At 37.7% G+C, this 16,453-nt stretch overlaps 1 protein-coding gene across 1 annotated transcript; it reads right to left on the reverse strand.

Annotated features, from left to right (window-relative positions):
- Window positions 1-2,556: 2,556 nt before the first annotated feature.
- Window positions 2,557-14,371, reverse strand: LOC108688564. The gene is made up of 9 exons (XM_018194866.1): window positions 14,084-14,371; window positions 12,902-13,129; window positions 5,889-6,234; window positions 5,375-5,483; window positions 5,105-5,265; window positions 4,869-5,025; window positions 4,252-4,757; window positions 3,698-4,025; window positions 2,557-3,565 (listed from the first exon to the last, which is right to left on the reverse strand). The coding sequence occupies exons 2-9, from the start codon at window positions 13,099-13,101 to the stop codon at window positions 2,871-2,873; spliced, it is 2,502 nt and encodes an 833-aa protein (XP_018050355.1). The 5' UTR covers window positions 13,102-13,129; window positions 14,084-14,371; the 3' UTR covers window positions 2,557-2,870.
- Between the last annotated feature and the right edge of the window lie 2,082 nt (window positions 14,372-16,453).

Raw genomic sequence — 16,453 nt, forward strand, 5'->3', positions numbered from 1 at the left:
CGTTTAATCGACCCTTAATGGCTGATTTAGTAAGCTTGTGGTGCAACAATATTTCTCTCATATTTCGCGCACGGAGAGAGGGCGTTTCTTATTATTTATATTATTTCTAATAATTAAAATTCAAAAGCTAAAGACGTCGACTGGTGTATAATTATGATTTCTGTCAAGATTTCGAGCGTGTCTTGTGTATTATTGTTTAATTCTCATTTCTCGGAAAAGTTTTACTTAATAAAATTTATATATTTATAAATTTTATTAAATAAAATTTAATGTGTGCTTTATTTCTCAGGAGAAGGGAGTAATTTCACAAGGATTATGGAGGAATTCACAAAGTATAATCTCTATATGATGAACGTCTTTTCTCAACGATCTACATACGATATCAATAGCGAAGTAAATGCGAAAGATCGATCTCTTTGAGATAGGCTTAAATACTAATCAATAATGATGACAATAATTATCTCTTATATTTTCGTGAGTGGTGTGCGAGCTCCTCTATTTATGTGAACCGATTATAGTCTTCGTTTCTTTTCTATCCCCCCCCCTCCCCCAGAAATTCTCTCCCTTAACTCTTTCAGGGGCTGAAAAAGTCAGCGTATTTTGTGCAGGATCTCCGAAAGAGAGAAGTAGTACTAGAGCGAAACTTAGGCACTGTAGTTCACAAATTAAACCACATCGCACCAACATAGAAACGCACAAATGTCGTGGCACCTAATATATTATACTGTGACTTATATGAAGTACACAAGCTGCACCGTCGCCCCTCAAAGAATTAAGCCATTCACAATGGAAATCTTTGACGTTTAAACATCGTACCGTCTGTCAGAATAATTAGCTGAAAGGACAAATACGTACGAATCGCTTTTCGACGAAAATAAGCCTTTTTAAACGCAAAAGTCATTATTGACTTTCTTCGCGCTGCTCTTACGTACGTTTTAGTCACATAATCTGCATCATAGAGCATAACTTCCGCTTACGTTCGTGAAAGCTTTTCGAGTATATACCATTCATTCAGAGTACTCGGCGAGTATGAAACAAAATATTCTCTATACACTATCGCTCGTATTGGCTTCGAACACGGGTCTCCTTCCTCACTGACTCCTCGTACAACATTGTTCTTTAAATATGCGCCTCTCCGTGTGCCAACTGCTCGCGATGAAGATACGACAAAGGTACACGATATCGTCGGCGTGTTCATTCAAAGTGAACGAATATTCAAAAAGTGTCGATAAAGGGATTCGTAAAATTTCAAAAACAATTTTGTACTCTGCGGCACGCAACGGGAAACGACGATGGAGATCTTGCGTTTGCAAATGTCCCTTTTGAAGAGACGGATCTCTCGTTAATTGCGCGCTCTTGAATGCGAGGAAGCATTCGCGATTTGAATGAAGCGTTTCGAGAACAAGAGGATCTTTCGCGAGACTGAAACGTCGTTCGATTTGCTTTCGTTAAGCAAATAACGCCGCGAAATTATATCCTGCTCTTCGTCGAGCCTCTTTTGAAATTTCTGCAGTTAAACTTCGACCGCGAAAAATGCGACCACGACGATTTCGCTCGTTTCACTTGCGATAATTATGTCACATGTCGTGTGCATTGATGAACAAATCTAAGAGCTCCGCTCGTACTATCTTTTACGATCGTGAAATTATTTCAATAAAATACGGAAAAACGAAGCCGTTTGCTTCGACGGCCAGCTAATTTGATACAATGAATTCTGATAAAATAAATTAACGCCTCGTAAGATATACGTATATCGGAGAGCGTAAACCAAACACGATAAACTTAGAGGCTAATCTCATCCGCTAAATATCTGTGTGACTTATAAAAATATTTAAGTATTTACTTAAACGTTAACATACGAATAGAAGGAGATTCGCCGCCAACGCCGATTCAAGTTTTCACAAAGTATATCACAGCGATCCGACATATCCGTAATGAATGAAATAAGACAAATTTCGGGAAATATATCGAACAATTTAAATCCCCGCGAGTGAACCGAATTGTCTACAATGCTCTTGATAATGCACAATTGGGCGAGGGTACATATACGGTACATATAACGTTATACATATAAAAGTAGAAAATTTAGTGGCAGTATATAGAGATCGTGTAAGGTGAGAAACGCGGTGAAGGGAAATGCGTATGCGCTAACATTTTTGTTGTTTTGTGCTTCGTTTACGCCGAGATTGGCGAAAAGCTGTCTGATTGACAAAATATTTGTCAATCATCCAGATGTCATTAATCCGTCTTTCTCCCTGTTGTCTCTATTGATCAATGCTAACAACGTAAAAAAAAAAAAGAACAGAAGAAATACAACATACACAAAACAGGAGACAAAAAAACAGTTTTGCGATTCGGCACGATCATATTTAGCTCCACTTTACGCGAAAGCTCCTCTTTGAGGATGTTAGATCGACCTGATTGTATCACTGAAGTGCCTCTTCAGATGTCGATAAAGAGTTTCTCAACGAGATATATCTTCAACTTCCAACTTGAATTCTTGGAACTGTTTAACAATTATCAACGACTTGGATATTCATCCGAAGATTTCTTCGTGCAACAAGCGTGTCAGACACGCTGTATATGTTCGTTTATTCCAGCTGATCCGTCATTTTGCAATTTTTCCGTCCGTCGACCTTCCCAATCGATCTTCCACTCTTTTTCTCTCTCTTTCTCTCTCTCTCTCTCTCTCTCTCTCTCTCTCTCTCTCTCTCTCTCTCTTTCTCTTCTCAAAAAAACCTTTTTTTTCGAGATCTGAAATCGATGTATGTGATCGAGGTCGTGGAGCATCCTGACCTGCTTGTGCTCGCTCTTTCGTTCCAACCGACGATCACTCCGGACGATTGACTATGACGGGACTCCCCGCTCGTCTACTCCAGACGCGCCTTATAGCTAGTCTTCCAGATCTCGGCCAGCGTCACGGCACTGTGGAACCTGTGGAAGATGCACAGCGGCAAGGTGACCCTCTGCACAATAGCCCAAGCGAGGAATCCGTAGAAATCAAGCTGCACCGGATTAGCGATAACCTTCTGGGTCTCGAAAGTGTAGATCACCCACATAGTCACGTTGCAAATCAGCAGGAAAGTAACCACCTGTCTACCGGGCTTGCTGCGATCGTGTTCCGGCAGGTGAACTCGCCTGCGCGACACATCAGCGATGAAGAGCATCTGAAGGACTACTTGGGCGACCGATAGCAATCCCGTCACCATCACCAGCAGATTCGGCTCATGCGTGAAGGCCGCCAGGGAACCAGCGATCACACTAAAGACGGCGTAGACGAAGAGACCAAAAGCGGAAACGCGCAGGAGAATGTCATTGAGGTCGCTTTGCTCCTCGGCTTTGAACTTGAGACTCTGCACGCGAATGAAGCCGATAATTATGGCGATGATAGATAACGCCATTAAGACGCAGTGAGACACATCAGCGAGATAAATCGCGAGCAATCCGAACTCCGGGTGATGGATCAGCACGAAGAACAGTATCAGGCATATCAGGGAACCAACCAGAAGAAGCAAACCGAAGAAGAGACCTTTGCTTGCTCCAACGCAGTCGACTCTAGTGTGACCTGATAATATCTTTTATGACAACTCGATTCTCGAACAAATAGAAAATTATGTTTTTATTTCTAACAAGATACAGAAAAATTTGATCTGATATATTTGAAATAAAAAAGATTATGATATGAAAAGAAAATTACCTGCATGAGCAAGAGCGACAGCTCTTCGCGATAGCATAGCCTCTAAACGACGTTCAAGATCAGCCTCTGCCAGATGAGGCCAACGCGGATGTCGGCCGATGTGCTTCCACATGACGTAGATCACTGCTGCTCCAATCAAACTGTACTCGATTATGAATGGAAATAGATATGGCGCCGCGTCCTGGACGATGGTTCCCATGATATTGACGCGTCCGCACGAATTGGACACCGTGCCATCCTCCGTTAGAGCTTCCGCGTAGATACCTAAATTCGGACTCCAATAATCACTGCTATTTGTCAAATTACTTACATCAAAGATCTGCGGTACCTGAAAAAGAGAGGAAGAAAGACTTTAATCTCAGCGCTCATTGCCTTAATAATATTGGTTGTGTTCAAACGAATCGAAGCAGCTGGTCTACTCGAGCGGTTGAATGTGATTGATTGGATCCATAAGTAATAATCAATCATGTTCAATCGCTGAGAACAGGCTAGCTACTTTGTCAATTTGAACTCACCCATTTATTCATAGTGATGTAATAAAATATAGTTCATACTTGGTTGTCTATGTCACTCTGTGGCGCGGTGTTCAGTAGTTCTATCATCTGTGACCATAACGTAGTAGTGGACGGCGTGGTAGTTGTAGTAGTGCTAGTGCTTGTTGTTGTAGTCGGGATAGTAGTAATTCTCTCGGTCGTAGTGGTAGTGGTGGTGGTGCTGGTGGTCGATGGTGTGAATGTGGTCAAGAGAGTGGATAAAGTTGTCGCCGTGGTCGTCAGATTAGGCAACGCGAAAGTAGTGGTCGACGGCGTTGTCGACGGGGTCGTCCAAGTAGTGGTCGAGGTGGATGTTGGAGACGGCGAAGTGAATGCGTCCGCGATTGATCTAGCTGTCGTTGTCATTACGCGACCCAGAGCAGTGCCGACTGTCACAACCGTACTGGTGACGGTCGGCGTGACGGTCGTTGACCTCATAAGAGGAGCCTCTCGCAATTGCGCCATGTCGCGTGGTTCGGTTCCCAATATGGCCCCTGCGTTTCGCATCGAGTGCAGTTTAATGCTCTCTGCAAATGTCAACACATCAGCGTATAATCGGCAGTACTTGAACTTGACGTACCACTGCTCCAAACCTCCGTTTAAAACGATGGTACTGATTAACTCTGTAGATCGCTTACCGAGAATTCCCGCCTGAAACTGGCCTAGTTTTTTGTGATACTGAGTGATCTCCTTGAGACTCTCCAGAACCAGCGTGCGTATCCATACGCAAAGATTTGTTGCGACCACGTGCATCAGACCAAAGCGAGCGATGACTTTAAAGCGATGAATATTCAACTGCGAAGAGAATATCATAATGTGCATTCTTTAAGTTCTTTTGTCTTTATCAATTTGTTTTACAATTTCAAATACGTACTCGAGAGTTCATGAAGATAAAATACATCTGCATAAAGGTGAAGATCATTTGCAACACCGGATTAACACCTTGTAGAATTTGATAACAGGGTGATGTAGGTGGCACCTCGAAGAACGCACCAAATTCCAAACCGTTGTATACCATAGTACCAAGTCCAAACGCTAATAAATTACATTTAATCAATTTATTGATATTATTTGCATCAATTATTTAATTGCAAAAATTGTTATAAAAATAATTGTTCAATGTCATCAAAAATTATGGATTTACCTATTGCACCAATTCTGAGGAAGAAGCTTCCATGGCTATGATCATTTTGCGAAGTCTTTCGTTTTCGCAAGACTCGCGTAGCAACGCCAGCTTCAACATCGGTTGTATCCTAAAAAAATGATGCCAATAAGATAATTTAAATATATCACTTCAAAAAACATTATCTTAGAAATTTAATTGATTTTACATTAGAAAATTAAATATGAAAATTAAAAATTAAAGTTAAATTGCTAGTCGAGTTAACTCGTAATATTACTGCGATAGTTTAGTAAAATTAGTGTTTCAAGACCGAAAAATTTCGACGCGCGTTTCTGGGAACTACATACGTAGTATATAAATTCACATAAGAATCATACAAGCATTAAGATCCAGCTAGACCGTTTAAGGCTTTAATTTCTATATTTAATTTGTATTATTAGCTATATGTATTTTTCTGTATAATATGTTTTTATATTAAATTTAAATCTTCATGGAAGATTAGAGATTCCATGTGAAAAGCTAATATTTTTAGAACCTGAGTAGTCACTTCTTTTTTCTTTTTATCCTGCTTCTGATCCTTTTCTTTCTTATCCTTCTTCTTGTTCTTGTCCTTAGGTTCCTTAGGGGCCCAGCCAGTTTTGGGTGGTCTTGGAGGCGGTGGTGGCGTATCGCTTCCTCTCGCGCAACAAGCGCTCTCTTGAAGGAGGAAGCAGAAGACGTACAACAGGAACAGGATACTCATGCCATAAAGGTATGTGAAGAATCCCTCGTAATAGTACAATGGCAGTTTGTGCGTCACTACTTCGCTTATCACGTAAGCAATGCATACAACTACGAGTAGCTTTGAATAGATGAAGCTCATGATGATGAAGAGCGACGTTCTGAAATCAGAAACGATATGAGCGTAATAATACGAAATATGACACCTGACAGATGATAGTCAATCTATATTGCAAGAATCAGTTACATCGATAGATAAAAACTTCATCAGATTATTTTGTCGTATTAAATATATCATGTTCGAATAATGGTCTTACCCTTTTCTTTTAACAATTTGCACTCTGCTACCCCGTCGTGGCAGGGTGTCCTTTCTGCCTACGTTTTTATCGACAAAAGGTACAACTTCGACTTCCATGATGAAGTTTATAAAAAAAATTCTAAGATAATTTTCAAAATTAAAAATATTCTTCTTTTTTAAATGAACGCTTTTGTAGTTAAGCTCACACAAAATCTTTTAATTATTGCACAATCATTGTTTAAATAAATATTTTGTATTAATTGGTATTGTTTTTAACTAATTAATTGTTATTAATTTAATTATTATTAGCTATTTATTATCGCTGTTTTACACACCATTTGTATCATGCCCTACTTTGATAAATAACGAACGTCGATTATTGTACTCGTTGATTATGCAAGTCGATTCGCACGAATGTCCTATTTCTTTTCGTCTTTCAAACATAATGACATTCGGGCTCATTGAATTTTCATTGTTTTTATCAAATATAACCACCGTGTCCCGGATATTTAACCTATATGCGTATTATAGCTTATTTTTTGATAATCAGAAAGGTAACAAAATTGTCAATCGAGCAATCGAACAACCGAGCAATCAATTAACTATCATGACTATTTATTTATCTATTGGCAATCAAATTTTTTTAAAATTACACAATCTTGGTAAAGAATATATTGACACAAGCTTATTCGGCGATACACCGTTCACTATTCATTAATCGAAAATAATACAATTAAATTGACATTTGTGGAGCACGGAATCTGAACACTCAATGGTATTTTAAAAATTAATATAATAGTTTTGTTAACTTCGATCAAGCACTGTTTGATCTTGGTACGAACTTGATTCGAGTGGCACGATTAATCGAAACGCAGCAAAGCGGTCGATCTTCAATAACAGTTGACCTGGTGCATTCGCTTTTAATCGACGAGCATGACTGCCGCTCGAATATCTCGGACGTACTTATCCGCGCTTCTCATCCTCGTTACGCTCTTTTTCTCACTCAAAGGTTAGGCGGCGCAATCGATAGTCTATATATAATGCCGGTCGCAAACTCGGTGCGATCTCACCGGGAATCAATCGCGCGGGAAATGAGGTTTTTCCACGGGAAAACGGGGCCGCGCAGCGCGCACGCAGGAGGGACCGCATCGCTCCGCTTTGCCTCGTTCCGCTCCACTCCGCTCCGCTTCGCTCCGCGCAATGCAATGACGCCCGCGCGCCGCGCAACGACACGTATGTATGCGATACGTCTACGTTGAGAAGGCTTAACCGCCCTTTGTCACCATGGCATTTCATGGGTTGGGGTGTAGACTTTATTGTGTCCCACACGAGCCTGTACACTCGCGTCAGGGATTTTTTTTTCCCCGGATGCACGTTAGAGCAGAGGCGGTGATATTTTCTGTCTTACGAGAGCGTGAATCGCAGTTTTTATTTAAAGCAGTCGCTTCAGTCATAATTTATTACATAAAGGGTAACAAGAAGTTATGGAGGGGAGGACATTCATGTGATCACTTGCTTCTAGCGACCGAGTTAGCGAAAATATAGCTCGTTGCTTTTTATTTTTTAACATTGCGTATTTTTATAATTAAATTCTAATAAGGGAATCTCGCGCAGTATCAAATTCTCATTTTAACCCTTGGCTACAGCAATGGATCATTTGAGTTTACAATGAAAATTTTTGGACAATTGTACAGTTTATACGATTAGTAATATGAGTTTTTAAATTGTAGATAAAAAAATCGCTATAAAACGGAGGTTTAATTGCACTCTTTAAACAAAATGCTTTAGAATTTATGTGTAATTTTCATAGCTATAATTGAAGGTTAATGAAATTTTGCAATACATAAATGGATTACATAAATAGAATTTTGAAAATATTTATTGATGCAGAAAAAAGATTTTTAAAATTGAAATCACCCTTTATAGGTAAAATAGTTTTCAGCTTTTTTTGTTATATTTAAAAAATTATTCAATATGAATGTTTTATGCAAAAAAAAATTTATAAAGAATGATTTTACCTTTTAAATTCATTTTTTCACATCATCTGATATTCTCTAAATTCATCTATTAACCTATGTGTATAAAATTTTATTAACTCTCCAGTCTAAGTTTTTTACAGTTTTAGACTTTCAAAAAATACAAAAAAGTTTCTTTTCAACATCTATGTTACATTACCGAATAAATATTATAATATAAGATATTTGAGAAAAAGAAACTGGACTTTATTTTGGAGAAAAATTTGAAAAATTTCGCTTGTGCCAAAAAAGACTCAGATTTCAGACGGAAGTCAGAATCTAATATTTCGCGAGTTTTTTCCTTGTAAATTAAAATTCTTTAAACAATTCTATTAAAAGAAAATTTATTACAAATCGATCAAAGCATTTAAATAATCATTTAGTTATTGTATGTCTAGTTCACGTCATTTATGTGTTACATCGATGTTTTAGTCGAGTAAGCACATTAATTACAGTGAGCGAATTTAGTTCCTCAATATTAATTAGATAAGGAATCGTGTAACTAACCATTCCTAATTGGATTGATCAGGTAGACTTCGCGGTTATTGTTCGCCACAACTAGGCTGGTAGATAGAATGCCTCAATGACAATAGATGAGTTTCTCGCCTTGGATACTATTCGATATCAAGGTCTATTCGCTTCATTAGCGAACTCTTGATATTGAATCATCGAATGCGTCATTTCCATAAGTTTAAAAAAATATTACATTGGGATGGCCATATTTTCTTAATATTGAAACAAAACGAGAGAGCTTATATCGATTCTTTGAATCTCGCATCTTAAGTCTTGTGACTACAGATTTTATGCAATTGAGGACAAGTTAGCTAATTACGCTCTCTCTAAAACTAAAGATGGCAGTAACATTGAAGAAAAGTGTCTCGTAATCTTTTTTGCTTTACGAGAAAGAAGTAGTGTTGCAGCCAGCCTTTTTCCAGTTGCGAACAAGGAGCGAACGAGAAAATGGAAACAGTGGATGCGAACGTGGAACGGTCCAGACTGACTGGTCGATATCTCGAAGTACCTACTTTCGGTGCCGGTGCTCCTCCCTGTTTCCTCGCCCTCTTATGGGCTTAACCTCACCTCACCTCAATCCCTTTCAAGGCTCTATCCTTTCTCAAATCCTTTCAGCATTTTACGGCATTACTTTCCGAGAATCACCGTTCGAGTATTTATTATATTGGGCGTGTTAGAAATCGTGAATTAAGTCAAGAATCAATTACGCCGCATATTGTATGTGATAGTATAAAATTATGGATTGAGAATTACATAAACGTTAGATAAATTAAACACAGAAAACCGGTATTTACATCTCCAATCGATAAATTCTTGTATCTGTCGCACAAAAGACTTTGTCTCTTCAAACATCTATTTCCGGCCTATTTACTTTGCTTGTCAACACAAGAGAAGCCAACTATAATAATTTTATGATTGGCGATATAATCGAGTTTCCTCTTTGATTACTATAGGGGCTGTTTTACCGATTGATTTCTTTTTGTATCGAGAGAACAATAGAATGTTCAACAATTGTAATAATTTAAATATATTTCTTAACTTGTGCGAATCAATCATATTTTAAATTCCGTACTCCATTATATATACACAGAAACCGTTCAACACTTTCGCATTACCATGAATTTCACGACACTACAATGTTGTTGTCAAAACACAATTTTGCAAAATTGTTACGTATCACTGCATCTCAATATAAATCGCGTCTGTATTTCACAACACAAATGGAAATTTCCATGTTAATTAAATTTAGGATGAATTGCGCTCGCGTGAGATTTGTGGCGGCACTGTTTTGTGGCGGGCGCAACGCGTAGACTGCCGGTGGCATCGGCTTGAGACCACGTTAATGCAATTGCAACTGCGGCTGTGTAATCCGAGATCCACCTATTGCTTCGTCGCGAAATGCATATGGCTACACTTGTCATCAAATCAATATTAGTTAATTGAAAAGTAGCGCGCGAACTGTCCGATTTATCCGCGGCTCTATATAGTTTTTGTGTCAACACGTCTCTCTTTCTCTCTATGAAACCTTTTACCCATACATACATATGCATATACACACACAAAACACATATTTCTTAGTAGACGTTTGTAGACATTTAAAACAGTACAGAAAGAACAGTTTTACTGAAGCATCTAAAAGTTTAGCTGGATACAGATCCAAAAGTAATTTTATTGGACTATCAAAATAATTATGTAGGACATTCAAATTGATTACAAGAATGTCAAAACTTTTTCCAGCACTGCTTATCATGCTCGAGTTTCTCACATAATTAATGTTACAGACCAACAAAATTATTTTCAATTTGTATCTATCTATGAATTTTTAAATATTTCAGTAAAACTAAAAGAACTTCGTTCTTTTCATATATGTACATACGAAAAAACACAATGCAACAGAAAATAATAAAGAACGCAATGCGTTTTAGATAAAATAATTTAGTTAATTTAATTAATTATATTTTTATAATTTATAGGATTTAAATCGTAAAAATAGAATTTTTTCTTTTAACTGAATATTTTAATCAATATTTTTCAGAAGAATAATTGCCATTTATTGGTTACATTGCCGTAGATAGATAGACGAATGATGCATATCCATGCTGCATACGGGTTAATGAACTACGTCGTAAATAGAAATGCAAACCAAACTAGACTCTATCTCGTTTCCTTTTCGGGACCTCTATTATTATACCTATTTTCTAGCAAGCCGGATGTTCTTTCCAAAAATAACATGACCAACACTTTTTGCTTCTACGAATAATAAGACTAATTCAAGCAAATTTAATATAAGTTATTTGAATATAAAAAAAAACAATAAAAATTTTATTGTAATACAATTGTCTCGAAAGATTATCTTACCGCACATATTTTATTTAAAGTATATTTACAATATTAAAATATCGTGCCATTTTGCGTAGACGATCAATCAATTTTCTTTATCGTGCATATTTTTATAGTTGATATTTATATCCTTCATTTCACTCTCTATTTTTATTTTATTCGCGTAGTATCGTTCATTTTGTGGATATTTAATTACAACTTGTTGTCTTTCACGCTTCTTTCGGATCAACATTTTTGTACAGACTGATATATTGATATTTCTCTATTTGTAAAGTTATGAAACTTTCATACGCACATAAGTAGCCGGAAATTCATATCGTATCGAAATAGTTGTTTTCGAAAATTGTAAATATCATATTTAAGCATTTATTAGAAACAACAGGAAATGTATTAATTTCTTTGCAAACATTAATTGCAATAATTATGTAATGATAAAAAAATTATGTATTTATTAATTTGAAATTACGCGAACGATTTTGTTGAAGAATTTAAAATTTTGCTGCATACAGATCTGAAAATAATTTTATTGGGCATCAAAATAATTGCATTAAAAACTAAAAAATGATGAATAATGCTGCAAAAAATTTTAATGTTAAAATTTTGATTCTAGTAATCAGTTTGAGTTTCTAACAAAATTTATTCGATAGTCCAACAAAATTATTTTCAAATCTGTCCAGTAAAATTGTAAATCTTTTAGCAAAATTATTTTTTTCATGTAGTAATTCTTAAATTTTGATATGTCGCTGTAAGGCGCGAAACAAAAATTTGGGTTTATGTTAGTTTTGAATAAATTGGCTTTTATTATACTTTGGTTGATTAGAATCAGTGTTGTACGTACTATAGTCACGCCAAACTGTAAGATTATAAATTCACAAGCACGTAATTAACATGTCGTTAAATAATTATGCTTCATTAGCATGCGCACAGCGACCGGACTAAATGACGTTTATACTTGACCTAGATTTCATTCTTCATAGAAAAACATTCAGAGTTCTCAATAATGCTCTAGAAAAATTATCAGAATCATAATTAGTGAACTGTAATGAATGATAAGAATAACCCATTCTTTCTAAAATAATTTTACTCAAAAAAAGAAAGAATATTGCTTCATTCAACATATTGGTGTATGAATGAAAATTTATATCTTTTACGCTAGAGGGAAGTGCTTTGCAATAATATCTTCTTCGCGCAAAATTATCCCGAAAGAAACGAATTGTGCAAAAACTGTTTCATCTACTATAGATACTTACTCTACTATAGATACTTAACATTACATTTGCACAACTTCGAAACAAATGAGCGCCCATTCTTAAGGATGTATTACACGTACTTTTTAATGAGATAAAAAAATTATGAAAATATTATTTTTCTATATTATGTTTAAACGTAATACAAAAAAATCTGGTTTTATGATTTAGAACATGAATCAAAAATTATTTCAATAAAAAAATAGATGTGTTTAAAAAAAATAATTAAAATAAAATGAAGAAATTTTCATTTAAACTATAAATTGTATTTTTAAATATAAATAATAAACTGTTTCATGTGTATATGACATTCATTTTTATACAGAAAATATAAATTTTCTGCAGAAACTATACACTTGATACATTCTTAAATAAAAAATCTTTTTATTTGCTCGTCTCAGCTACAGCGCCTTACTTTTTCGCCGGAGTAGACCGCACATTCTTCAGCTCCATTTCTTTGTTTGCGGCGTTGTTCTTCTCAGCGTTGTCCTGTGCATTCGGCGGTGAGTTTTGCGGATTGAGAGGCCTGGTGACCGGAAGTGTCGCCGTGTTGTCGCCTCCGGAGGCCGCCTCTACCTCTACGGTAGCGACCTTACAGTCGCCACCGCCCACCATCGTGGATTTCGTCTTGTCTCACAAGCTCCTGATGATCGTCAAAAGGTACTCAACGATCTTGTAACAAATCGATCTAATACCCCCTAGCGCGAGCTCAAGTGCCCCCTACGTGGTGGTCGTGTTTCAGAGCGCTGGTACCTATTGTGCGGCCATTTTGGTGCACGCCTCGGTATTAATCGAGTTCAATTAAACTGTTGTATTAACTAATTGACTATCGCGAATTATCTTTACAATTTTGAACAATCCAAGTTAACTAAATCTCTTTAAATCTTCTCTTTCCTAGAAGCGCCTGCGCTTTGGTTTTTTCTCTCATTAAGGCTCTTTTTGCTGAAGCGCAGAAATGAAGCACACCCTTTCTCGTGAGATATTAGAGTACTACGTAATATGATCGGTAATATATTGAGTATGATACATGTGTGAAATATAACATAAAATGTATATATAAAATATATTTGATATTTCTACATTTTATATTTATTTATGACAATAAAATCTTGAAGATATGTCGTTCAATTCTTCTCCATTCTACAAAAGCGGGAAGGAGGGAAAAGGCTCTGTAACGTTACAGTTTGTAAATCGTCGGCAGAATTGCCTATGCAGAATTGAATTGCATGAGAACAGGAAGCTGAGACTTAAAGGTTCGAATTGGAAAGAATGTGTGAGCAATACCAAGAAGCAGTTGAATGGCGGAGAGAGATAGAACAAAAACAAGAGAAAGAAAGAGAGAAAGCGAGAGAGAGAGAGAGAGAGAGAGAGAGAGAGAGAGACAGAGAGAGAAAGGAAGTAGAGATCCCCAAGACCTAATACGTAGGTCTCTGATCCCGCGTACTTGGTTGAACGAGCTAATGGAAAATTCTGTGCACACACGAGCGCGGCTGAATCTCCCAGGGTCCTAGTGCACTGTACGCTCCGCTGACCGACAACGACCACCACTTTGAGCGTCGCGACGCACCCGCGACGACAGATGACGGGAGAGACTCACCTGCCAGAGGCGGTTGGCTGAAGGCTCTCGCGGTGACTGCGCCCCGGCTTCAGAAAAGGGTGTGAAGCGTGGACGCGGAGAAGGGACGGAGGGCGGATTGGGATCCCCGGAGAGAAAAAGAGGGAGACAGGAGATAGACGGACGGATGCGGCAACGGCGGCGCCAACAGAGGGTGGACCTGTTTCAAGGGAGACAACGAGGCCCGGGCTCCTCTACTCGCGCGCGCCGAGCCGAGCGAGATGAACGGAGGCAAGAGACGAGGGCTAATTCGAGAGTGGTCGCCGAGAAACGAACGGGACCGCGCTGCAATCAGTCGGGCTGTGTTATCGGAGCGCTACGAGAATGGGGGTAGAATCACGATCGCCGCCCCCAGCATCCCGGAGACTGAGGCTGGCCGGGAGGTCTCTTCCCGGGCAACGGCAGCTTCTCGCACAAGCGCAATACGAACGCGAGAGCTTTTGGTCTATATAGAGCCGCGGGGGTGCTCTTCTCTCTCTTTCTCTCTCTCTCTCTCTCTCTCTCTTTCTCTCTCTCTCTCTCTCTCTCTCTCTCGCTCTCTTTGTGGCTGTCCTCCGTTTCCCTCCTCAGGGGAGATGTCCCCCATCTTCTCGTGTTAGCTTATACGTTTTCCACCTCGACATAGTCCTACGTCTTTACGTTTTTGTGAATTTTTCCTTCGTGTTGTCGACTACTTCTTGAAATCCCTCTTTACGTAAACGTGCTTTGGAAAAACTCGCGATAAAGAAATCGCGAATGTTCAACGGTGCACCATTCCATTCTTTCCACAAAGAAAAAATAGAACTATCTCATCTGGGGGGGCAAATTTGTAGAGAGCATTTCTCATTCTAGTATATTTTCCTGCAAAACAGCAGTGATATTAATCGCGTTACTGTACTTTTATTATTAACTAATTTTCATGTATAAAATGAAACTATTCCATTTCTCTGATTACTTTAGTGAGCTAATTTCATTTGTATAGGTAAACTAGTAAACTGGTTTAATATATTTTCGCGTGTTCTCATTCTAAACCTAATCTCTAATTGTCCTTTACAATATTTTTCTTCATTTGGAATATCTCTCTTTTTCAAGTTTCAAGAAAAAGTTTCATGAATTTTTCTTGTATAAACTCGTTTCTTTCTTGATATTTTTTATTCAAAAGATTCAGAAACTGTGATGACCTTTTAAATCAATTATTTACAATATTTACACATGATTCACATGAATCATTTATATCGCATATAATATGATTGCTTCTTCATAGATATTTTCTGTATCCATATTTAATATATAAGTACATATCTCTAGATTTAAAATTGCAGAAATACTTGAATTTGCAGCTTTCATTAACTTTAGTAATGTTACCGCCGATTATCAGAGGATGCGATATCAAAGACAGATATTTTCTTGTTTTCTGGCATCGAAGCTTATTGTGCATCTCCGTGATTTCTGTCGACAGGAGCTACTCATGCAGGAAGGAGTTCTCTTTGTCCCAGAGAATTCGCAGCTGTTGTGCTATGAATTTTTCCACAGCTACGTCTCGTCGTTCTTTTCTCAATTCATCTTCATCGACAAGCCCATCATTTGAGAGATGCGAGAAGTTTGAGTGGCACCTCATTATTTGCGTGAAATAGGTGTCAAATCAATTTTTAACGCGCTTTAATTTAAATGCATCGGAAATTGTTCAAAAAATTGTCCATTGATTTTGATAGAATACATTTAATTGAAAATACTTTCGCAAAGTTTGCTTACAATTAAAAAGAATGTAAATCAAAAATAGAATTAGAACTAAATATGCATTTGAAATCTCGACTTTGCAAAAATTCGTCTTTTACCTGGACGGAATTTTTTAACAGCGGATAATAGTTTCTCTTTCAAATGAATATGCTTTGGCGCAACTAAAAACACTACTGCACTTGACAGATGTATACTCCATGTATACTCTTTGTGTAATATTTTTGCATCATCTGAATAAAAAAGTCTCATCATAAAATTGTCTCTTTTGGAGATAATTTTAGAACCTATAATGACGAGACTCTTTTTTTATTCGGATGATGCAAAAATGTTACACAAAGAGTATACATGGAGTATATATCTGTGTCAAGTGCAGTGTTTTTAGTTGCGCCAAAGCATATTCATTTGAAAGAGAAACTATTATTCGCTGCTAGAAAATTCCGTCCAGGTAAAAGACGAATTTTTGCAAAGTCGAGATTTCAAGCGCGTATTTGATTCAGCCATCGCCAACCGCTCTTCCAGGAAGATGTTGGGGGGCGGGGATAGTGGGTGGCCAGCGTGAGATAGTTGTATGCGGGGGAAGGTGGGTTACACGGTGGATGGTGACGGAGGGGGAGGGAAAATGCTCCGTGGTTCTGC

This window comes from Atta colombica, unplaced genomic scaffold, assembly GCF_001594045.1.
Source record: "Atta colombica isolate Treedump-2 unplaced genomic scaffold, Acol1.0 scaffold236, whole genome shotgun sequence".
NCBI classification, from domain to species: Eukaryota; Metazoa; Arthropoda; class Insecta; order Hymenoptera; family Formicidae; genus Atta; species Atta colombica.

Excerpts from the sequence above, each read along its gene's own strand:
- LOC108688564 (XM_018194866.1), bottom strand. The coding sequence starts at position 13,101 with ATGGTGGGCGGTGGCGACTGTAAGGTCGCTACCGTAGAGGTAGAGGCG. Across the intron at positions 5,484-5,888 it reads AAAAAGAAGTGACTACTCAG|GATACAACCGATGTTGAAGC; the intron begins GTTCTAAAAATA and ends TCATTTTTTTAG. Across the intron at positions 3,566-3,697 it reads TGTCGCTCTTGCTCATGCAG|GTCACACTAGAGTCGACTGC; the intron begins GTAATTTTCTTT and ends AGATATTATCAG.